Source organism: Crassostrea angulata, chromosome 4, assembly GCF_025612915.1.
Source record: "Crassostrea angulata isolate pt1a10 chromosome 4, ASM2561291v2, whole genome shotgun sequence".
In the NCBI taxonomy this organism is placed as follows: Eukaryota; Metazoa; Mollusca; class Bivalvia; order Ostreida; family Ostreidae; genus Magallana; species Magallana angulata.
This window is the reverse complement of record NC_069114.1, coordinates 30,798,992-30,824,399: the sequence shown is the minus strand read 5'-3', so window position 1 is coordinate 30,824,399 and position 25,408 is coordinate 30,798,992. Positions and strand designations below refer to the sequence as shown.

Here is a 25,408-nt window from a genome sequence, read left to right as displayed (position 1 = left end):
CAAAATGCACTTTACGCTGTACCAAAACAATCTTCCAAATATCGACAATGACGATATCGATCTTAATTGATTGTTTTCTAGTACATGAATCAAACCATAGAATTTACCGACTATAAGCTTTGATGACGATATCTTATAAATATCGAGGTCGATATCGATCATAAATATTGACATCAATTAAAGCTCTATTCATTGTCAATACATGTACATGTATGTTATCAGTATGAACGCATTCAACGTTTTTAATGATAATGTAATGAAACATCAAAAATCTTATACAATATGTTAAATAACTTTGTTTTTTATTTCCATAACACAGTATCAGAATTTCTAGGAGTTATGCATATTTTTGGACAAGTAGTTTTTCTCTGTATGCATGTATAGTAGTTACCTTTCGAATTTCAAAACCCCTTTTCATGTAACTGTAAGATTCTTGTTAAACCCTTTTCTGAGTTTGGATTACCTTAATAAACTTATGGAAAGTAATTATTTTCCATTAGGATTTATTGATACTGAAAGGTAAGTATCTGACATAAAAGGTGCGATGCGTGAAAAAACTCTTGTGCTCTTTTACAATAATTTTCCATATTTTCGAACAAGATTTATATTGTAATTCAATAAATTAATATAGGAAAATATTGACCTACATGTACATGTATCTGTTATTGTTTTAAGTTACTAAAGTTCTAATCGAGGTTACTGGTATCTACATTTATATTAAATCTTGAAAATCCCATAGTATAATGCTTATTTCGTTTCAGCTCATGCAGAAACAAGTCTCTTATGTTCGAGTTGTCTAATTTTTTGTCACTAGGCAACGTGTTGACACGCTTCGCGGAAAGTCAGTGCGAGATCCAACATGGCTGCCAATGTTTACATGCTGACAACAATATTATAAATTTGACAATCAAGTAGCCTTAATTTGTAAACAGAGGTAAATTTTTATAAAAACCCTCTAAACGTTGTATACTTTTATCACCCATTTGGTTAATTTATTTTCGATCATTCTAAATGTGTATTTTGTAACTTTTACAGATTTTATAGCATTTTTTCAATGGTTTGACTTGTACATAAATCTTTTGCACATGTTCAAATCTGATTCTGATAAATTATAGCAGGTGACAAATTTGGAAGGACTCTGGTGACATCATGTCAACTTTATCGGAGCACTTGCCAAAGCTGAGCCATGCAGAGTTTGAAAAGTACCCCGAACCTGTGGAGGTGCACTATAAGAGTGGCGCCAGCTACACAGGAATGGTCAGCAACCACTTGCGGTGTGGACAGGGAGTCTTCAAATGGCCCAACGGTGCTCGGTATGAAGGCCAATATTCGGAGAATGCCAGGAATGGAAAAGGTATGATTAATAAATCAACTTTATAATATACGATAAATGTATTACAGTGTGACGGGCTTGGTGGGCAAAGCCAATAACACATTACATTTTCACTATCAGATTCATTGGAAATGTGCACAGTTTGATCCGTCAATTTGTTTATTTATTATATTAAACTGCTCAGTGTACTTTGTAATGTCATATTAGCAGAACAGACATCACTCCACAACATTTCTGTCAAACCAACATTGCTCCAAAGCCAAAAAAATAGATTAAGCAGCTAGTTGCAGAACATTTTTTAAAATCTTTTAAACGATATATTCAGGATTTTTAAAATATGAAATGCTGAAGTTTTAATCAGATTTGAACAAATCTCTTTTGACATGATTTCAGTGCAATGTGAGATTCAAAATGGCGAGTATGGACAGCCAAATTAAACAGTAATATTCATGCCCATTAGGTAAAAAGTTTGTAATCTCTTAAATAGTCATTATTCTCAAATATTTGGGTCTGTGAGAGGGCTGAGTTGTCCTATATATATAAACTGTAACAGAAACAAATATTATGTCTCTTCTGGGGTTTTAACTGAGGTCTCCTGGCTTACAAATCCAGCACCTACTGATCGAGCTAGAAGGAGTTCCTAGAAAACCTGACTCTACCACATTGTCCCCCTCCTAGGAAAGAGTCATATTTGACTCTTCCAGAGTGCCATCACCAAAGGGGCAAAGTACTGCATAGAGACAATCAACTTCATCCGCCAGAGAATCTCTGGCCGGGTCCTATGAATAAAGGCACTATAAATGTAACAGAGACAAACATTGCCTCTGATGGGGTTTAAACCTGGCCAGTTCCTCTTGCTTTACATGCTTTAGTCAATGTTCCAGCACTCTACTGATCAAGCTAAAGAGTTCACCCACTAGAAAGAGCTGGTAGAAATGCCACAGAGCTTATAGTACTCGCTTTGAGTTTTAACACATATAGTGTACATGTGTGTGTGGTCATAAGTATCGGTAAGTAGAGCATTTGTGAAGGACATCAGTCTTTGGTCTTAAGTAAAACTTGACACTGTGGTCAGATCTGGTTTGATGAATTTTCCTCAGCATTTCTCTAGTCTCGATTAATTTTCAGGCCTTCCTCAGTATGTGGACCGACTGGTCCTTCATTGAATCTCAAAACAAATCTTCATAATTTATGCATGTCTGTAAATTACGCCCCAATATCAGCGACTTAGTTGTCGTCGTTAGAATTTATCCAACTTCTAATCATGATATTTTGTGATGTAGTCTTCTGTTTCATTTTTGTAGCTTGAACATCCTTCTAATTATTCACTACAATTGAGCATGCACTGTTTTATAAGTGTAACCTTTTTAATCAAAAGAGTCCCCATAGAATGTTCACAAAAAATCAATTGAAATGTGTTGGTTGAGTAAGGAGAAAAACTGCAGATTTAGTAATTCAATTAATGAATAATTAGAAGGATGTCTGAGTTGCAGAATTGAAGCTAGTGAGTCACACAGATATATATCAATTTCAACTGGAACAAACCCAGTAGTGTCACTGGGACCGAATTTCTAGACATGAATTATTATAAAGGACTGTCTGAAAATTCATTGAAAATATCAAATATCAAGCTGAATCAAATGTCAGACAAGATAACACCTTCATTAACCCTATCAAGAGTGACAGTTCATTCCTTAAAATGTCACATATGCCCTTTGGTTTGGTGAATATTCACTTAAATGAAAAATAATTGTGGGAAAAGGCAAAAGCTAGAAGATGGAACTAAGACAGAGATGCAAACTGATTAGGAGTCTTGTTATATTCATTTTTTAGCCTTTTTTGGGGGGAGGGGGGGGGGGGAGAAAAAAAAAGTGTTTTATCAGTTACGTTTAAAAAAAAAAAGCATGAATTACCAAACATGTACCATACACAGTTTATTTTCAGTCTGGGTTTACCTAAATATCAGTATGATGAAATACAGTTAGTTAAATTGTGTAACTGTAATGATTAAAAATATACATGTATTTTATTTTCCTCTAATAGGTTTACAAATATGGCAAGATGGGGGCCAGTACGAGGGTGAATTTTTACATGACATGAGGCATGGGGAGGGAGAACTTAAGTGGAGCAATGGAGAGGTAAGATTTCTTAAAATACTTTGTTTACTTAAGACATGAAAGAAAATATTTTAATCTAAAGAGTAAGGAAATTAATTATTTCATTTTAGGGACAATGAAATCAGCAAGATTAGAGAAAGTTGATGCATATAACTTTTGTCTAATTTATTCATTATTGTGGTTATACCTAGTATGTATAAGATAGATTCACAAACTTTTAAATCTAGAAATGCCTTTGCTATTGAAAATTTACTCAAGATGAAGTGCTGTCAAATTGGTTGAAAATCATAATTGACAAATCGGCAGAATCTGTTGTCTTTTACCAACTGATGATCAGCCAATGATCGAATCAGTAACAAATTATATTAAAGTCATAAAAATGGGGCACTAAATTTTATGCTTAAAAATGGTTTGATATAAAATATATAAGTGCTATTTGCACTTACTTTTTAAAGCTTATAGGATTATTATTAATTATATGAACCCCGCTGTCATTGATGAAATGTCATCACAGATAAAGATATGGAAAAAAATAGATATTGTCAAGTACATATGTGTGCCAGTGATAAGATACCAGCTTAGTAGTACATGTATTGCTTTTTGCTCAAAACTTTTATTGACTATAGAAAACCTGATCAGACAATTAAGTTACACTGTTGGTTTAAAACAATAAAAAAAAGTATTCTTCTTTGAATAAAATATGATTGATTTGTGCTCCCTTTAATTTACACTAGAAAATGTCCAAAAAAATATAATTCTTACTAGTTATATATTGAATCAACATGAACACGCACATGCATGCTAATCTAAATACAATAGTTGTCCTGGCACCGGAACACTTGAAAAAAAAAAAAAAGTTTTTTTTGAAAAAGAAAAATTGAAAGATAAAATATATGACAGTATTTTATCTTATTACACAGTTCTTGCATAGTTTTGAATTTTTAACGCACGCTAAATTTACAAAACTGTACAAATGGCAACTGTGTTTGCAATATACCAGATGATGATACGAAACTAATTTACCAATAGAAACCAGTCTGAGAGTTACCGAAGTAGTCTAAAAATATATTATTTTGTAACCTTGAGAGAGGAGTTGGGTACGTTTTAGAAACTAGTGTGATTGAGATTTATTGAAGTATAGTCTAAAAATATATTATTTTGTAACTTGAGCCTTACCGAAGTAGTCTAAAAATATGTCATATTGTTTTGTAACCTTGAGAGAGGAGTTGGGTACGATTTAGTAGTAAAAATCTTGCTCTGATTCTGTGCAACTTCTGTCATTCAGCAGGTACACGTTTCTGGACACAAGGAGTCTAGCTATTAGTAAAACTCCCCAGGCAACTATAATGTTGGAATTTTAGTGCCCTGTTTTGTTGTTTGGGGCCATGCTAATGATCCCCCTCATCTAGTTGGACTGGTTATACAGCCTGCTTTATTTTAATGTCTGAGTTATTGTTTATTCAAAAGCATAAACATTAGAGCCCTTGTCAATTAAAGAGTTATTTATATAAGTACTGGCTTAAAGACTTAAAACACAATCACCTGCAGAAGAGATCATTGCCGTTTTAAGGCTTTGCTATATATAGGATTTTTTTTTCTGGGTCACTAAGAAAAAAAAGTAGTTTAATCATTATCAAAACTGCATGCTTCTCCAAAAATCTGTTGTTTATGTATACTATTAGTTTAGTTTGATCCTAAATTGTAAATACCGAGTGAGTATCATTTGTAGTGAGAGAAAAAATAGATACCCTTAAATTACGAGATGACAGAGCATGATGTAACACAGTGACGAAGCATGATCAAAGATGAAAAACAACAATTTTATAACATCACTGACCAGTTAAATTAAAACGTTCTTCAAAGACCACTAAAGGAGAATACACAAAATCTTTTTTATTTAAAAGGTCAAGGTTAACAAATCATTTCAAGGTCAGGGAAGGTTTATCCTTGATACATGCACTACCACCAAGTTTTAAAATATGGAAAAATTAATTGTTTTACAGTGCATCATAAAATGAATAAATGATATGATTTTTTTTTTTACAGACATACAAAGGAACATTCTATAAAGATCGTCGCCATGGAAAAGGAGAATACATTTGGCCAGATGGATCAAAATTCTCGGGGACATTTTTCATGGACAGAAAGGAAGGATATGGAGAGTTTGTTTTTGCAAATGGTAGTAAATTTGAGGTCAGTTTAGATATCTATTTGATATTCTAATTTTTCAAATTTTAAATCTGTTGAATTTAATTCAAATATATAGCATAAAATTAAATAATTAATGTAGCACACAATTTTCTTACATGGAATATTGAAGCTGCTTTTTGATGTGAAAGATAACTAAATTTACATACTAGCCAAATTAGAATATCATAATTAACAAAATTTATTTTCCAATGGGGATGTAAAATGCTATATTCTTATCAACAGGGGTTGTACAAGGATGATGAGAGACTGGGACCAGGGGTCATGACCTATGGGGACAACACACAGGACATAGGTCTGTGGCACAAAGAGAAGCTGGTCAAGATCTGCACCCCAATCAGTGGAGCGTTTACCATACACGACCACAAAGAGTTTGTGTTCAGCCCCGAGGAGCATACCCTTTACATTAACATGAATGAGGAGGATAGAAAACCTGGCTCCAGGGAGAAGATGAAGAGTACAGACATATTTGATTACTTACCGGAAAACCAGCTGACTGACAAAGTGACGGACATGTATAACGAGACTTTGGACCCTGGAAGTCTGGCCATCAATCGTTCGGAGTTCAATCGAGAATTCTTCAAAGAACAGGATGGAGAGAAATCGGATGGAGACGAGAAAGTGGTAGCTATTAATCGCACCCCAGGAATGATCGAAATACAAAAGCATGTTCATCGCCATAGGAACCGAGAAAAAAGCATGTCATTTGATGTCCAAGAGGTGATGAAGGGAAGCAGGGGAGGGAATTTTAAACAGAGGGGGCCATTGGAGACAGCTTCAGAAGAACTCATCATGGCCGCCGCTCAGGGGGATGTCAAAAAGGTGGAGGATCTTCTGACATCTGGAAAAGTCCATCCTGATGTCGCAGACAAAAACGGCCATACTGCACTCATAGGGGCCAGCGTAAGTCACAGAAGCCGAAAATTGAATTCATTGATATGGAAGATGTTATGTAAAATATGTTTAAGACTAGACATGCTTAGAATTTATTGTCTTTACTATTTTGGTTTGAAATGTTCAGAAACTGTGATGCTTAATTTAGCATATAAAATTAGGACACTGGTTCAGACTAGTAGCTATATAAGTATATTGCTTATCTTTGTTATATCTATTTCTTAACAGGTAAATTGGCAGACTGATGTCATCAATGTGTTACTGAATAATGGTGCCAATGTAAACCAACTCAATGATGAGGGATGCTCTGCTTTGTCTGCTGGCACTATTTTCTTCTACCCTGTGGAGGGATTTAGGTAAAAGTACAATGTACATCGTTATCTCCAATTCCCATTTTTGTATTCTAATTGCTACTCATTTTTGAAACGTGGATGAATAAAAAAAATCTTTTGTTTGAATTCCAGATATAATATAGCAGAAAGATATTTAGATGTACCTTCATCGCCTGACAAAAAATCAGTAAATCGTAGTAAAGCAACTCCCTCTAGAAGCAAGTCAAATGCAAGCCCAACAAAACAGAAAACAAAATCCTCCCTCAGTGAGCCTCTTTCTAGTCGCAGTACCTCAGAGGACAAACGAGGTATCAGCCCTGATGGTGGATACCCTCAAAATGACAACAAGCCCCAGGTTCGTATCATGGAGCCCGGGGCTCAGGAGGCAGGTGAGCAGAATGAGGAGACAGATGTGGCCAATGAGGACACTCCACCGAGGAGCAAGGATGACCCAGATAGCGCGGATTTTGATTCTACGGCCACGTTACATGATTACCACATTGAGGTTTCCGAGAGAATGATAGAAAGGTGTGCCACTCAGCTCAGCACCAATGAGAAGATTGTCGGAGGCAGACGGTCAAACAACAGCGCTGATCTTGGAAGAGTCAGGCATCTTGCAATCATGAAAAATGAGTAAGAGTCTTTTGCTCCATAGATCAAATGCCAACAGCTTCAGTCAGCGACAGTCACCCATTTTATAATATGAGACACTACTTTGCTCTGCAGTCAAAACCTCAATGCATATTAACATAATTGATCTTTTTTGTAACACTAAAGATATATGTACAACAGACTTGAATGATATTAGTCAAGTAATGGGTCAAAAACAGACATTCATTTCAATCAAGGTCATTTAAAAATAAAGCCAATGTGTCATTTCAATAAACCATTTCAAAGATTGATATCCATTCTGATTTTAAAATTTCTGATAAATGTGAATTATTTATTTCTTTTATTTCAACTTTTAGGAGAGAGAGAATGAAGAGCACCTTAGATTTATTGTTAAAGAGAGGAGCGGATCCAAATGCCTCAGGGGTGCCTATGCCAGTTCTCTTCTTTGCAATAAAATCAGCTGATGTGGAAGTGGTGAAGACTCTACTGGAGAAGGGAGCATCCACAGCCATCACCCTTCCAAGAGAGGTAAGGTCATGATGAACCTGTATGTGATATGTAGTGAATAGTAAAATTTGAATATTGATTGCCCCTTTAATAATTTAGACTTTTAGGCAGTAGATTTTCTATGCAATTAATTGGTGTGCACCTCATTAAGATGGTCAACTGACTACTCTTACGCTTAATAATATTCATTAGAGAATCAAGAAAGAAAAATATAATCAAAGGTGGAAGTGAGAGATAGCACTTAAATCAGCTTCTGTCAGAAGTTTCAGTACTTTGATTTTTGCAAACTTTTTGTGAGATTAAATATAAAATTTTGATGTGTTACTTGTAGAAGGGAGGTCTGGCCCCTCTACACATTGCTGCAGCTATACCCGGGGAGGAAGGGGTACAGATAACAGAACTTCTCCTGGAGGTGGGGGCCAACCCTGACGTCATGGCGGCAGAAGACGACTCATTCCTTAACAGGACTTTGGTACTTAAACATTACACAAAATGTTGAAACTCATCTTTTGATGATTTTTTTCTAAAGTTTAAAAAAAAAAAAAAAAATTATGTTAACATAGATACCCTTGATAGTATTCATAATGTGAAAAATCCTTTATCATTTACAATTCTTATGAGACGTACACAGCACACGCATGTATTAAAAATCAAATTCTGTTTATGGCTGCACTTGTATTACTATAAGTTTCATATTTGATAATTTTAATGTATCATGAGCTTTGATTGGTTTACACAGGAGGAGGAGTGGTCCAAAGATGTCATTCTGCCAGAGAGTCAAGAGTTGTTAGGTGGGCGTACACCACTGCAGATTGCATGTGCTAGAGACGACAATTATAAGGTACTGAACACATGAAGATTATACCTCTTGAATTTATACCACTGGGGCACTGCTTCTTTATATTTATAAGTGTTAGGAGAAGATTTTTCTTTTATTTCAATTTTGAGGTGCGAACAAATTTAAATTTTTCGTATTGTCTGATAAAAGAAAGATGGTTCTTACGTCACAATGTACAAATAAAACTTACATTTTAGTTATGCCGGTAAATGTTTCTCCTAAGTGTCTAATATACAACTCAAGTCCCTAATCATTGTCACAAGCCATTGGTTTTCTATACAGTCTATGTCCAAGTTTGTGGACATATATATTCGACACAAAACCCTTGGTTTGCAATGAAGGTATCTGAATTGATATTCAATAGACACCATGGATGTTAATATCTGGTTTCTATATATCATAATACTATTAGTTTTTAAAAAGTGTACATGTATTTCATTTTGAAAAGTTAGCTTTGATTCAAATACAGTGTATTAGAATTAAAGAAATGATTTTTATCCTGTTTTGACACAGAATGCCTGTCGAGTGGTACATCTGCTGTTGGAGCACCAAGCCAACCCTAACCTCCTGTGTAATGGATTCTCTGCCCTGGCTCTGTCCATTGCCAGCGGCAACGACCTGGTAACGAACTAATGTGGAAATCTGAAAGCCTATTGCAATTTTCAAAAAATGTTACAGATAACTTAAATTCATCTTATATATCTTCACTTACATGCAAAATCAAGCTTAAATATTGTCATTCCTATGAATACCGATATTTTTCAGGCTATTGATGAACTTTTGACCTATAACTGTGACCCCAGTTTACCTTTGACCCATGGAGTAGGCAGTGCCTTGTGTGCTGCAACATCAACAGAATACGAGTACAGACGAAAAAATATCAATCAAAGACTGCATCTTGTAAGCATTTTCATTTTTAAAAAAACATTCAGAATTCTGTAGACATGAAGGATTAATTCTCAACACATTTAGGAAAGGTTTCTCAAATCCACATAGACTGGTTTAATCTTTAAAGTTGTAACGTTTTTACAAAAGTACATGCAAATATCAAAATTAAAGACAGGAAAAATAGCAATTAGGAATAGCTGTTGGGCTATGAGCTTTAAAAAAATAAATCTTTCATTATAGATAATTAAACAAGACATTTTGGTCTCCAAGTTGTGACCTACTTTCATCAAAAAATAGTTATGGGGTTAAAGAAACTTAAATATTGCAGTTACTTTACATTTTTTAAGGAATGGGAAAAGCAAATAAAGATATCTATTTTGCATGCATGCTTTTTTTTTCTAGATTGATAAGTTAATCAAAGCTGGAGCCAACATTTTGTCACCTATTCCAATTGGACCCAAAAGAATCATTGGAACCGCTGTAGACTATGCCTACTACATGTTCAATCAGGTAAGCATACAAGTCAGAGGTCAACAGAGGAAGGTATTGTGGGAATAGTCACATGATTTTTCACAGATTTATATTTTTTTATGTTTCATACATATCTGTAGCACTATTTTGTATTTTTTAAAAATTATTGATTCATCAAAATTTTATTTTCTTTATCCTTATGAACACAGTGTTTAACTCCATTGGTAAAGTTTTTCTGTTTGTTTGAAATTTTGATTATGCTTTAAAATTTCGTTGCATGATTTGAATGAGCATGTGTAATGGAGGCATGATTAATGATGATTATCTTGTACATAAATATGTGTTTTTTTTGCAAATTGTTTGTTTGTTATTTAATCACATTAGGGATTTAAATTTAGTGCAAATATTTTTGTTAATGTGTATTATTTCGAATGCATATATATTTTGATTTGATTTGTGCACTTCACCTAGGATCGTCGTATATCGCACATGCCCTTTCACGCTCTGTCGCACAGTGAGCGGGCTACTTACCAGGCTAGGAAGAAACTGCTGGAACATATTGGTAACATTTTAAGAACCAAAGCAGTTGAAAGAGAGAAAACGCGCATGGATGACGAAATCAGTTCTGGAAGGCGAAGTAAGTATTGGTTGAATGAGATTAAATATTGATTTGATGAAATGTTCTAAACATCTTGATAATTGGTTGTATTTTGAAGCAGAGACATTTTACATGCAACAGACATTTTTTTTAAAAGTTGAAAATAAATTTTGACAAATTAGTAGCATACAGCATAATTTTAATTTTTCATGTTAAACAGTTTTATTAACATCTTGCATTAAATGGATGCATTCTTATTTCTACTTTGAAAATTTGCTTGCAAATTTTTTAAATTGCACCTTAAGTTAAGGTTTAACTAAGATTTTAAATGACATAACTGACCATAAAATCAAGTTCAGTCACATAACTGTAAAAGTTTATGCAGGAGACTCAAGAGTTCCTGTAAAAAATGTGATGAGAGAATATAACAGTTTCATTGATACGTCAAAAAAATATATATATATGCAGTACACATATTATAACTACTTGACTCAGGGACTTTAAATTATCTTTCTAATTCATGATAACCAACAGAAATTAATTTTTTTTTTAACTCTTGAATAACGCACCAATGAAAAGTACTCCCTTTATTGGCAGAAAATTAAACTTTTTAAGACAATTTTTAGACAATTGAACTGAATCCTTTATCTCTGTTCAAAACATTGTCATTGGATGATTTTGATAGGTAGAAGCCCCAGTCCTGGATTTGTCTACATTGGAGCAGGGGCCCCTCTACCCCCTGATGCCAAGATTCCCAAGTCCCTCAAGGGAATGGATATGGGAGCAGGGGAAATGGCAAAAGTCACTTTTGAGTCCAATGATCCCAGTGTAGGACGAGGGTTTCCGGAACGCGAACCAGCTAATCTTCCGGCCAGGTAAAAGAATCCTATTTTGCAGAATGAGTCATATATGTCTATAGAAATCCCTTTGTATATATATTGTATCCCAATATATTTCTAGTTCACAATACCACAGATATATAAATTTTTTTTCTGAAAAAAAGATAAGTTCTTATATCAGGATAAATTGTCATGATTATGGCTTTCATGATAGTCTGTTTAAAGATACAAAACGTATTTGATAACAGAAACAGTTCTGCCTATTTGGTTTATTGAGTTGTCACTTATCATATCAGTTTCTGTTCCTTAAATTAAATAAGTCATGCATGACTGCTTGTATTTTTTCCTCCATGTTTGCTATGTTTTAATATAAGTGTTACCCAAGAGCACTTTTGAATGATAGCTATTCACATCTTCCCTGTTGTATTCATACATTGTATATGTATGTATCCACAATTTTGCACATTATTTTAACACAGAGCTTTGCATTCACATGCTAGCCATTTCCATGTTGAGGAAATCGATGTGGTACGCTTGACTGCTTCTGCACAGAGGAAAGCAGCCACACAATCTCGACTCAAGCCTAAAAATAACTTCCTTGTCAGGTTTGATGGCATTAAAACTCTCAATTCAGTGGCCTATGGCCTGTCTTAGCCAGACATATTATTCATATATGTTATAGGTTAATTGTAGGCATTTCAGCATCCCCAGAGAGAGAGAGAGAGAGAGAGAGAGAGAGAGAGAGGAGAGAGAGAGAGAGAGAGAGAGAGAGAGAGAGAGAGAGAGAGAGAGAGAGAGAAGGGGACAGAGATTGAAAAGAGAAATTATTAAATTGCATGAAAGAATGAAAATGGATTTTACCTTCTTTTTTCAAGTATTTTGGTACTAAAAGTAAAAAATGTCTAAAGTAAAATTTTAAAATCTTTTATTGACAAATAGATACCGTGTAATGATTTGCAATTAAGGCAGTTATTTGGTCATAAAAAAATTGTATAAAAGTGAATATAATGTTTGATTGTTCTGGCTAAGACAGGCTCTGTATATTAGTTACTGGTAGACAGGCACCCCTACATTTTCATAACCACAATGTTTTTGTGGTTGCCAGATTTTTAGAATGGTAGGTCTGCAGTGGTAATGGTTTTCTCGTCTTTGTTGAAATTTTTGTTTTTGGAAAGGGGGAACTTTCTATAGAATAGTTACTAGTTGTTACAAGGTCCTGCATAGTTTAGCTATTAGTTTGAAGTAGACAAAGGTGTTTGGGATATCATGATTCTATCCTAATTTTCATTCTGTATCCATCATCAAACTTTAAATTCAATTCGTTACAACTTAATACCCCCTCCCAGTCCCGCCCTAACATCATTCAATGTTGCAAGTGGTTTTATTTTTATTTCCACTTGCCAAGCAAATTATGGAACTTCACAATTGCTTTGCCTTGTAGAAAATGTCTATCCATTCATACATATGTAAGCTTTAGTACTTTTGTGCATTGCATTATCCATATACAAACCCTCTTCTTTTCCACAGCAGAAATTACATTGAAGAAATGATTGACATTTAGATAACCTCTGACTGTTGATATTTGATCTCTATATTGTAAGAAGCCAGCCAATTTTGTTGCAGCCTCGAATTTGTTCGTCATGGATCACTGACTTCGCTTCAGAGCTCTTTTCACTGGAACCCTCTGCACGTAACTTTTTCTGTGACTAACCAGTCCTTCAGTGTCTCTGTCTTTGCGTGCTCAAACTGTGCTCAAACATTAACCTTGCCATTTCTTGTTTAATTCTGCAACATCAAAGATTAAATACTTATATAGGTGTTGGTGCAAAAAGCAATGATTTTCTACGTCAATATGGACATACATGCAATTAAGTGAACATTTTTTCAGTGTAAAATGAATTTTATCTGGGAATCTTAATAAGGTTAAATGAATATTTGAGATTCACTCCTTCAAGATTCAGCGAAAAATCAAAGTTTGTGATTTAGATTCTAGTACATTCAGTACTTTGATTTTTAAAATTATGATAAATGATTGATTTTCCTGAAAAGTAAAGATATATAGAAAGTAATGTTAATGTATCAAATGTTTGAACTTGTGAATATAACAATCAAACTAACTGTCTGCTAGTTTACTAAATGAATCAGATTTTATAGTTACATGAGTGGATTTTTTGTTCAATTCATTAATCTTTTTTCTAACATTTATTTCAGAAAAATTGAATTGCATTACAGAGGATAAAAATTGCTTACATTTTATTCATTATTGTTGCAGATTAAAAGCATGAAAAAATAGAGTATCAATTTGCTGGTTGTCTTCATATGCTAATAAATGCAATTATATGTTTGACATTGTTTGAAATATATTTCCAAATATATGTCCAAAAATTTTGGAAATTAAAAAAAATGAAATCAACAAAAACCAATAATTAATTCTGATGAACTTTTTGATTTGCAGGAAGCCTCTGTTTAAGTACTGCTATGAATGCGGTCGGTCAGTAGGCGTCCGTCTGTCTGCTTGTACCAGGTGTAAGGAGGTGTACTACTGCGGAAAGTCCTGTAAACTGGCCGCCTGGAAGGCCAGACATAGCGAAGAGTGCATCAGGGTCGGAGGTCAGTATAACAGGTCAAGGTCATGACCCTTAAAAATCTACAATACTTTGCTTAAATACCAATTAATTTGATGTATTATTTATTCATTTCCTTTATTTAAATCTTTCATTTTTTTTTGTTAATATTATTGTAATGGTTTAGTTCAAGTGCATTATTTAGATATTTTAGAAAATTGCTTACTTGGCAATAGGTAAAACTCTCTCAGTTTTAGAATTTCATGAAGGAAAATGAGAGCTTATAAATATGTAGTGCATTTAGAAAACAATATTCTGATATCTAGGCATCAATGTTCTGCTGGCTATACTGTTATTTTTTGGTGTTACAAGGTACATAGACTCTAAATAAAATTCTTTATCAAAATCCCTTTCACTCAGTTAATAAGCAAGGATCAAGATAAATGATAGTTTTATTGACATTTTGATATTTTCACTTGCTATATATTTATCATTGATTCATCAAAATAAGTATAAATTTTAAGAAAAAATACATTATATTGTAAAATGACAACTGTCCCTATTATATCCACCAAAACAACAACCACCTTGTATTGATGAGAACATGTTTATGCAAGTACTAAGTATGTAACAGAAAAGTAATGGTACCACTATTGGTATAAATGCTCTATCATATATCATATTAATAAATCTGTGACCTCAATTAAAAAAAGGGTTGCAAGTCTTACATATATATTGCATCATTCAGTGGTGTGTACAGAATGTCTTAGATATACATTGCGTTATTCACAGATGCGTACAGTATGTACAAATGTGTATGTATATTAAATTTGATGTCCATGTGTACATGTCCTTTGTGAATCCTTTACCAGGTGTCGCGTACAGTACATGTTTGTCATGGGACGAAGGTAGAACAAAGCCGCAGGTTCAAATTAACTGCTGGGTGACATCTAACGGCAAAGGCAAGGCGGCCGCCTCTAACTTCCTAGATTATTAGCTTTCGCTTCTGTTTTATATTTATTCATATAGTCTCACACACACACGCCGCTCTCTGCTATATACTGTAAGTGTGAAGTGGTGGTAACGGGGACCATTCACGACATATCAAATTACTGCACCACCTGGCATAATGCCAATTTCTCAACGTATTATGATAGCTATTATCTTTCTTTCTCTTGGCACAGTACTATGGTTTGGCCTTGATGTAGTCAACACACAATTTTTTAGAAGGATTTTTTGTTTCTTCTCAGTAGATTTTTTAAAGTTGGTTGTTTTTTGTTTCCAGGAAAAAAGATTTGGGGGCATAAGAAAAGTATGTGCTCACATTTGCATGTCAGAAATGTATTGGCATGCCGCTATTTAGTAAAATATATCAATAGGTGGTAAACTCTTTAGTCAAAATTGATATATAGGTAACTGGTGGTTGCATGTGTATACTGTAAATTCCTTATATTATGCGAGTACTTAATTCCGCGACCCCGCTGGTTTGTATCAAATCGCGAGAATATGAAATTGCGACCGTTGAACTTTGCTATTTATTTCTTATAGTTCTCAACTCTCAGAAAACAATGGCGAGATTTTAAAATCCGCGAAGGGTGCTTCTCGCGATTTTACGCGAAAATAAACTCCTCGTCTTTAATTAGGAATTTACAGTAGTACGGTAGTGCAAACCACTGGTAAGTTAGGAATGCCCATTTCCAAAGCAATAAGCACACCATACAGTTATGTATACAATTTGTACCTAGCTCAGGAATATTTTATGGTACATGTACAATGTTATGCCAGTTTCATGGGATTTTATTTCAGCATCATATTCAGGAATGTATTTTATATATAGCTATAGCCTCATTAAAATCATCATTCAGTGTTCCTTTCAGTTGAATAGCATACAAAAGAGCATTCTTTCATCAATAAGTCTATTTCCCTTGAGAATGAGAAGACATATTGCTTTGCAATGGGTAGTTGGCTCCCTACAATTTTCGTACACATATTAAAAGTGGCAAGTGGATGACTCCTTTAAAAGTTCTTCTGAAAATGTCAAAGGTCAGCATATGACATAACCATTCCGAATATGTCCATGCAATACCCTAGGAGTCATACTTTAATTTCATCAGACTTCATAAATATTGTCAAATATAAACTTATAGGTTCTCCTACTAATCCTGTCAATTTAGAACTCCGCTCCAACTTGAAGAAAGTTGGCATCATAACCCCAGCCGTGAACATGATGACGGCCAAGCGTAAGTCAATCTGAATCACTTGAACGTTTTCCAATCTGAGCTTACTAAAGATGACAAAAGTTTCCGATTTTCTGGCTGTTTTCTGTTCATTAGGAAAATTCCAATTTCAAATATGTTGGTAACAGGCAGCTGATCTGAATCTATATCAGTACGCGATTCTTTTTTTTTTTTACCTGTATGTACAATGTATTATGATGATTGATGTAAAAATAACTTTAAAAAAGTGTGGCTGTCTCCAAAAATAGACAAAAATGACTGTAGTATATGCTTTTGTCATTGTTACTGATGCAAAATTGAGATGCACATTTGAAAAAAGTAGCACCACCTAATATCTTGAGATACGAGTTTCAATTAATGGTGCTTTGAACAAGGAGTAGTTTCTGCAAAGCACCTTGTTGTTACCACTTTCCACAACTGTTTCAGTCTTTTGCAACATATTCTGCTTCATTGGGAAAAAAATAAGTAAAACTTGGAAAAAGTTGATCTTATGAATTTAAGCATTTGATAGCTAAGTCTTCAAACAAAATGGGAGGGGACTTTTTTCTAAAGAATATACTCTTACGTAGGATGTACGTTACATGTTACTGACAGGCATAATTTGTCAACATAGACTATGCAATCTTACATAGTAAACTTAGCATAATTGCAACTCTTTATGATTTCTCTCCGATACCTTGAAATTGTATATTTTTTGTCAACTATTGTGAGAGTTATGTGTGATTAACCTTGAGGTCAAAGTTCATCCATTATATATTTTAAGTTAGAATTAATATGATTATCTTTTACAGATCTTCTGTGTCTTTTCTTGAGTGCAATCTACACTTATATATACACTTGTGTTTGTTACTAACGCATTCATTGCAATAGCCTTATGTATGGGGATGCATTAAACAATTGGAAAATGGTTGTTTTTACATTAATAAAAGCTAGCCTTTAATCAGGGAATTTTATTAACAAGTGTGTTATTCATTGTGTGGATTTATATAGATTTTACCTAATAAAAATGTTCACAACACCTCTTCTGATCAGCAATAAACGTATATTAAGTTCACAGTGAAATTATCTGTATATATATATGGAAAATAGGTCTTTTACAATATACAGTGTAATTGTGTAAACATTAGTAAAATATTGATATGAAAATTAATTCTTACACATGAAGTGTTTTGGTCAAGAAAGATCTTTTTTCCAGTTAAATAATCTTTTTTAAAATTTATTTTGAAAGTACAAATGGAAGTCAAGAAAACTCCTTGCAAAGCATAATGACTGACTTTTAAAAAATATGAAAGTACTGCAAGTATTTAAAGTAATTTATGTAGACTACGTGTAGGTAAAATGCCCTGAAAAAATATGTTTTTTGCTTGTTAGGTATTTAACTAAATTAGCACTTGGTGGTAGAGCAGTGCATCATACCAATCAGAAAAGATTGAAATATATTTGCACAATTTGAAAAATTAAAAATAAAAGCCTAGCCATGACAAATTATAATTTGTTGCAGTTTTTCCCTTACCATTTTTTCCATCATAATTATTTTTTTTTTTTAAATTATCTTGAAGAAAATTGATGTCATGAATATTCATCATTTGTAATTTCTAATGAATTAGGGAGGTCCCGTAGTCCCAGCCCTTCGGGACGCCGAGCCCGGAAGGACATGAGCCCCACCCCAGCGACTGAGATTAAGGGCAAGAAAACCACAGTGCCAGAACTCACCAAGGGCAAACAGACCATTAATGTAAGTTCTTGTTTAGTTTAAAGAGGGAAATTTTTAATTGCAAATAGAATAATTAATTATTTATGTAGTTAAGAAGATGTTTTAATTAAAGTTCTCGGAACTTAATTGAACCCAATTCTCTTGTTGATACTAGCATCTGATTAGTTCACAAACAATGAGATATGTTCAAATTTACCAAATTTTATCAAATTTTGTGCCTTAAAGAATTTTGATAATGTCTGATCATGTATCAGTGAAGGCACTTTAGAAAGGGCTAAATATTGTGTATATAATTTTCATATTGATAAATTCATTTTTAGACTACCAAAGATGTTCGATTTGAAAAGGTAGATGGTCAACTACTACTATAATTAAGGATAATGTTGCCATCCAATCAAAACAATTTTTTAAATTTTAAACCATTTTTAGCCTGGGTTGATTTCTTTAACTTTACAAGATGGAGAGATTGCTGGTGAAGGGATACAATTAGCTTTTTGATTAATGCTGGTTTATGCATATACCTCAACTAAACATTTGTTATCATTTTATGTAAATATCAGCAATGGAACAATTCCATATTGCATACACAGTTATGAACTGTGTATATTATATAAATAGTGCCTGTTTGGGAGGGTAAAAGTTGAAATTGACACCCTGAGAAAACCATTGTCAACCGACGCGAAGCGGAGGTTGACAATGGTTTTCGAGGGGTGTCAATTTCAACTGTTATCCTCCCAAACAGGCACTATTTATTTTGTTTTACTGAATGTCTTAATTTTAAAGAAAACATCACCGCTTTTAGATAGGAATAACGTGAATTTTAAGGCGAACCGTACGCGCATGATTTTCGCGCATGTAATAATTCGTAATGTTACCCGTATATATTATTGTCACCCTTGAATATCCTAACATACTAGTCTTCTACTGATTGACATGGGAGTCTCTCAAGGATTTTGAAATTTCAAGTAACAAAATCAATTTTTTTAAGTTCATTGCATTAATGTGAAATTAGATACTGTAAACCAACTTTAATTTGCGATTACTTTATTTCGTGAAATACTAAAGATAAACTGGTTTTCGGTGATTTTTTTTCGCATTTATGGTGTACATTTCCTGGATAAAGAATACTAGAGACATTTGGTAACTGGTCTTTGTTGAGAAATATTCGCAAAGATGAGCTAGGCTCTTGCGAACCTCATGAAAATTTCTTGCATGATGATAAAAGTTAATTTACAGTACATGTACTGGTAATTAAGATATCTATCAAGAACTAGTTAGTTATAGTGTGCTGATGTGCTTTCAGGTACAATAAGGTCGGTCAAGCAAGGTGAAGTGTTGTTCTTCATGCATACATCACCCTTGAAACAAGAGTTATTTCCCCTCACAATCCACCTTTACATCCCTCTGACCCAGAGTTATTTTTGCATGCTATTCTTGTTGATTGTAATCATGCAGATTTTCCATTCACTTGTTTTGAATCTTGTTCGAATGTCACTCATTGAATCATGATCTAAATCTAATTGACTCAGATACTTTATCTTCAAAATTTGATTGCACCTGTATTTCAGAGATCTGTGTTAGCAGAGTGAATGTACCTTAGCAAAAATTTCCTTCATGAAGATAGGGAATATCTGAAAGTGCGAACTCTGCTATTGGAACTTGTGAAAATTGAATTTTGAATTCTGATTAGATTGACTTCATTCATCTCTGCCCCCTTTCCTGTGAACTTAACTTAAAAAAAAAGTAAATGATGTCATATTTCACAGATGCATGTAGATATTTGGGTTTAATATATCTTTTGAATTGATTCTTGTATATGTAGGGTTATTATAAATTCTGATCATAAAACTCAATGAAATTCTTTAATAACAAATTTTCAAAGTCTTGGTGATAAAGGGGTTATGGTTTCCTTCACATTTTCTGGACCTTTTTACAAGACATATATGCATGGAATGAGTCTTGGTTGAACCCATACCCCCACAATACATTGTACTGCTGAAATAACTCCAAGAAACAGAGACTTCCAAAAGATCTACCCAATCCCAAACCCAACACTTTTGCTAAACTTGTCATTGTTTATGAATTTAATCTTAATGATATTCTATAGTACCCAGTGCATATACTGTACAGTAATTGAGTATGGTAATTACATTGTATCAACACTGTGCTCATGGTTTCAGGTGAGAGTATTAGTAGTAGAGTCAGCCGAGGGAGATACGGTATAAAATGTACTGTAAATGTCCTCAGCAGTTTTTTCGATTTTGAAACATGCATGCATGGCCTTTAGAGAAGGGGATTGGAAATGGGGGGGGGGGGGGTATGCTTTTGCATGATTTGTGTGTTGAGAAAGCTGAGGTTACTCTTTCTATGTTTTTGAAAGATAGGAAGAAATTTTTGATTGGAATTCATTCAGTAAAGCTAGGTTATATTTGTTTAGAACAACTTGGATCATACATATATTATTTTGATTATTTAGCAATTTCTAGGAGCTCATTTTTAATTCCTTGAATTTGCCATCTTTACTGATTTGCTTCCTATCAATTTCATGCAGTTTGATGCTGTGTAGACATGTATTAACTTTGTTGTTTTACTTCATTGTTAGAATCTTTTTATTTTGTGTGTGTTTGTACATGTATGTTTGCATATATACATCTTGAATCACATATATAATGTCCATCTTATAAGTTATCAAACTGAGTTATGCTTATATAGAGTGATGTTAGCTGTTTTTCTTGCAGTTTGTAGAACAATTTTTACAAATACATTTGTATATTTTTTCCAGGGATTATTTTACTTTTATTTATAAATTACCTCCACTTTTACCTTTGCTTAAAAGAAATAGGATTTGGCATATTTTTGTGAAAAAAAAAAATCAGAACTAAACTAAAAGTACATGCATGACTCCCAGGCTTTTTTAATGCACTAAAACAGAGAATTTAATAACCATAAATTATATAAAGATTTATGTTTCTTTTGTTATTTGACAAATAGATATAATATAGATTGTGTATTGAATTTCAGGTGCCCTTCAAAGGAAACAGTAAAAGTGCTAAAGGACCACGTGGTGCACATACAGAGGAACAGCGGAGAGTGCAGTCAGAAAAAATGCGGCGGCACTGGAGCCCGCCCCCTGGGGTCAAAGTTGACAATTATAGTTTTGTCTGATGTTATTTTATATCTATATTCATATCCAAATTATTTTTCTATTTTTTCAAATCATGTTGAAAATGCTCATTTAATTTTCATCAAATTTGTTATAATTTGAATCAGGATTTGAACTTCTATTGTTATTGTATGTGATTGATAAGTTGATTTTTTATTCTGTCATGTAAATTTTTCGGTTTTTGTTTTTAATTTTCATTTCAAATGTATCATTCCATTTTCTGATTTGTTCGGGTTTTTTTCTTGTTTCAGAGAGGTTTTGAGGACTTAAGATGAATTTGAATTGTATTATTTTTAAGAGATATGAATGAAATTCATCTTTTTTTTCAGTTGTTGGAAAGTGAAGATGCGATGGCAATGCTTGTCTACTCATAAAACCTTTTGAAAAACATAATTATCTATGTCAATGATTTATATTTTCACTAACCAACAGAGATGGTTATTTTTATAAATAAGTTTACTTTGTACATTGTACAAGAGGCAAAACTTTAGTCAATTTTTATTTGCTCAATTGTCAAATCTGTCTTTTATGTAGAACTTGTTTTGAGCTCAGTCTTTGTTTCAACTGTTAATGTATTAGTCTTGTTAAAGTCAGAAAAAAGTAAATGTTCCAGTAGTCGTTAGCACCCATGTGCCATTTTACAGTCAAGAAAAATTGCTCAAACAAAATATAAAAAAAGGTTAGGATATAATTTGTAATTAACTTGCATGCAAATAGGTCTGTCTGTACATGCAACTTCAGATTTTTATGTTCTGTTGAGTTGAAATAATTTGATCAGAGGATTTTGATAATAAGGATAAAAATTGTTAATAAATGTTTCATTAGCATATATTTGTAATTAATACCTCAGTATCTTTCAATAATTCATATCTTGAGTGAAATTTCATATCATTTCTTCAAATCGGTATTTTTTTTTTAGTATGTAAATTAGTTTGTATTTATGGTAATCATGTTTTAAGGCTTCTTTCATTTCGTTTATACAGTTTTAGGTGTTTTATTTTAAACTAAGGAAGTACGTGTATATGTTATTCAGGTTTTCATTTCAAACTTAATCCTGCTGATTTATTCCTATGCAGAGTCTTAGAGAAAATTATGTATTCAGATTTACTGTTTGTACCATATGGGATCAAAGAACAACACTTGGGGCAAAAACTCAATGTATAGGACCATTTTTGGTCAAAGTTTTCATGAGCCCTTCCCCCTGTACATTTATGCAAGACTTGATGCTCTGCAAATGCTTATATTACCTAATACTGCTGTAAAATTACTGAGGCAAAAATTTTTCTCATTATACTGGTAATTTACAATCATTTAATGTCAATATTGTGTCTACATGAAATCATATTGGAACAAATGGTAAAGTGTGCAGTTTAGTACTTTGTGCCTCTGTGTGTCAAATATATTTTTCTATATTGTCTTTGATGATGATAATGATGATGATAATGCTGCTGAAATTGTTTTGTTGTGGTAGTTTGGTTTTAGTTTTTGTTTCTTAGTGGATGCTATCAATGTGATAGAAAAATTGATGCTTGATGTTGGCGATAACAATTTATTTTAACCAGGCCTTACACAAGTCATTTTGATGTGACTTAAGTAGAAATTTGGCATGTCAATCATCGTTATCTTAAATATTATGGATTTTGTGCAGGTGAGATTGAAGTCCCAACTGTTATTTCTTTATGTAATTTTACCTCTTTATCTTGGATCCTTTCATATTCCGAATATTTGTTCTTAATGAGGTCGAGATAACAAGGTTTGACTGTAATTGCATATCATGGTGGTATAGTTATTGGCAACTTTCTGATGAAAAATTACTTGCAAAGATGTAAACGTTGGTTTGCATAATATCTGATATAAACTGATTTTCATAACTTTTTTCCTCCCTTTTTATCACAAACAAATAAATTCCTAAATTGAATCAAAGATAGATTATATATATTATCTGTACACTACTGTAGTTTTACAAAATCATTTCCACATTTTCTTGCCTTCTATTCCGTTTTATACAACATGTGCCTTTTATTATTACTGATGCCAAATCAAATATGAAGATGACATACCTTACGCTACACTTTTGTGTAATATCAAGATCACTTAAATTTTGGAGGTTGTACTGTAATGTTCACCTTTGACCTTTTACCTTTGTCAAATTTGCACTATTTCCTTGTTTTCTTCTATTGGTTGGAGATTTTGGGGATGAATAACCATAATAAAGATATATGTAGAAGCTATATATTGTTTATGTGAAGAACATCAGATAACAGTGGTTAGTCTATATTTTAGTCAATGTTTCTGTCAACAACAACAAAAAGTTGTCATACTGTGATATTTATTATTTTTTGTGCATTTATGTCTACAGTTTATTATTATATTTTAATATAAAAGATATTTTTTTATTGAAAGATTTATTCCACTTGATGATTTGTTTCCACAAAATAAAGTGTGGTTCTATTTGAGGCTTTGTTTTCTTCTTTACTTATACAGTAAAACTCGGTTATAATGAAGTCCTAGGGACCAATGGATTTACTTCTTTATATCCGTAATTCGTTATATCCATATAACGAATTTGTAATAATATCTATAGCGAATTAACTATAAACATGTTTTCTTTCACCAGACTATAATTTTTGCTAATTGGGGCTTAAAATAAAAATACTTTACTTTGATATCTTTAATAATAGGATGGTGAATGAAAAATTTAATAATTTTAAATAAATTCATTCAAACTATTATGTTAAATGGTAGTGCGAACTTTAATTTGTCAAAAAATTCGTTATAAAAATTTTATTATTTCGTTATTATTCACCTCTACGGGACCTAAATTCAGTTCGCTATATCCGTAAATTTGTTACATCCAAATTTGTTATAATCATAAAATTTTGCAAAGATTTGATAAGAATTTTATCGGGGACTCAAAAAAACTTCGCTATAACCGAGAATTCGCTATATTCGCGTTCGTACTAAACGAATTTTACTGTACATGTATTTCAGAAAAATGTCACTGTAGAACACTTTTTATCTAACCCCCCCCCCCCCCACCCACCACCACACCTTTAATTCCCCCAAAAGACCTTGAGAATTAGCATAAGATTGTCATGGTGCAACTCCAAGTTTAATTAAGTTAATCTGATGAGATTTCTTCTTAATGTTGCACAAGTGTGCGGGACCCAACTCACGTTAACCATATCGTGTGGTGGACTTAAACACCCCCCTCCCCCATACTCATCATAATTTTAAAGCAGTTTACTAATTTTCTCCAGAAAGGATGTTGCGAGTAAAATCCTCGGGGTCAACTTCAAATGTATACCGGTATATATTTTTATAACTCGCCTGAATTTTGTGGATATTGACTGCGCATCAATTGGACAGGTTTTTTCCAAATACAGTTAAAAATTTAGGCACCTTATGGAATCCAGATATGGCCATGTAGTTCGCTATCGCACCATCGAGGTTTGCGTCCATAGTGCGATGATGCGATAATGCAATGACGATGAGGAGAGGCTGCGATGACGATGCAGATTTGGATATAAATATGGTTGGTCACGTGTTCAAATCCGTAATTCGTCCGGAAAAAAATTTCATCTGGCGCTTATTATACGCCGCTGTAATTTTCTACAATGTTATATGATTAACACCTTGTGTTTAGACAGTTAAACCCTTGATTTCGTTGAACATAATTTTTAGGGAGTAAAGAAATCATATAACTTACGAAATCACTGTAACATAGTCATCGCACGAGTTTTTGTTTTACAGATAAACTGTTTGTTTATAAATACACAGTTCATAATGTTTCTAATAGTCATTGTCAATCGTAAATATGAAAATAAACAATGCATAATGTTAACATGGATACAAACTATGCGCGTGACCAAGATCATGAGTATTCCAACAAGATTTGTTCGGACGAATTGGCTTTTTGTTCGAACGAATAAGCTATTTGTTCGCCGAACGAATTAGGATTTTGTTGGGATAAATCGATTGATCGAGTACTAGTAGAACCATTGTTAGCGAGAGAGAGAGAGAGAGAGAGAGAGAGAGAGAGAGAGAGAGAGAGAGAGAGAGAGAGAGAGAGAGAGTGCAGATGTCATTCTGT

The 25,408-nt window shown here is 33.3% G+C and overlaps 1 protein-coding gene across 18 annotated transcripts; it reads left to right on the top strand.

Moving 5' to 3' along the window:
* The first annotated feature begins 818 nt into the window (after window positions 1-818).
* LOC128180191 (ankyrin repeat and MYND domain-containing protein 1-like) lies at window positions 819-23,771 on the top strand. Of its 18 annotated transcripts, none has more exons than XM_052848086.1 (22): window positions 819-934; window positions 1,116-1,354; window positions 3,377-3,471; window positions 5,497-5,643; window positions 5,884-6,561; window positions 6,781-6,908; window positions 7,017-7,517; window positions 7,853-8,024; window positions 8,335-8,475; window positions 8,743-8,844; window positions 9,355-9,462; window positions 9,607-9,741; window positions 10,132-10,239; window positions 10,672-10,837; window positions 11,484-11,673; window positions 12,138-12,242; window positions 13,261-13,323; window positions 14,093-14,247; window positions 15,074-15,163; window positions 18,046-18,173; window positions 20,333-20,371; window positions 21,174-23,771. In XM_052848086.1, the coding sequence occupies exons 2-22, from the start codon at window positions 1,150-1,152 to the stop codon at window positions 21,315-21,317; spliced, it is 3,600 nt and encodes a 1,199-aa protein (XP_052704046.1). In that variant the 5' UTR covers window positions 819-934; window positions 1,116-1,149; the 3' UTR covers window positions 21,318-23,771. The 18 variants fall into 18 exon arrangements, with proteins under 18 accessions (XP_052704046.1, XP_052704047.1, XP_052704049.1 ...); XM_052848087.1 differs by lacking the exon at window positions 15,074-15,163 and adding an exon at window positions 16,376-16,441 and having other exon boundaries at window positions 12,117-12,242; XM_052848089.1 differs by having other exon boundaries at window positions 12,117-12,242; window positions 15,074-15,109.
* The last annotated feature ends 1,637 nt before the right edge of the window (window positions 23,772-25,408 follow it).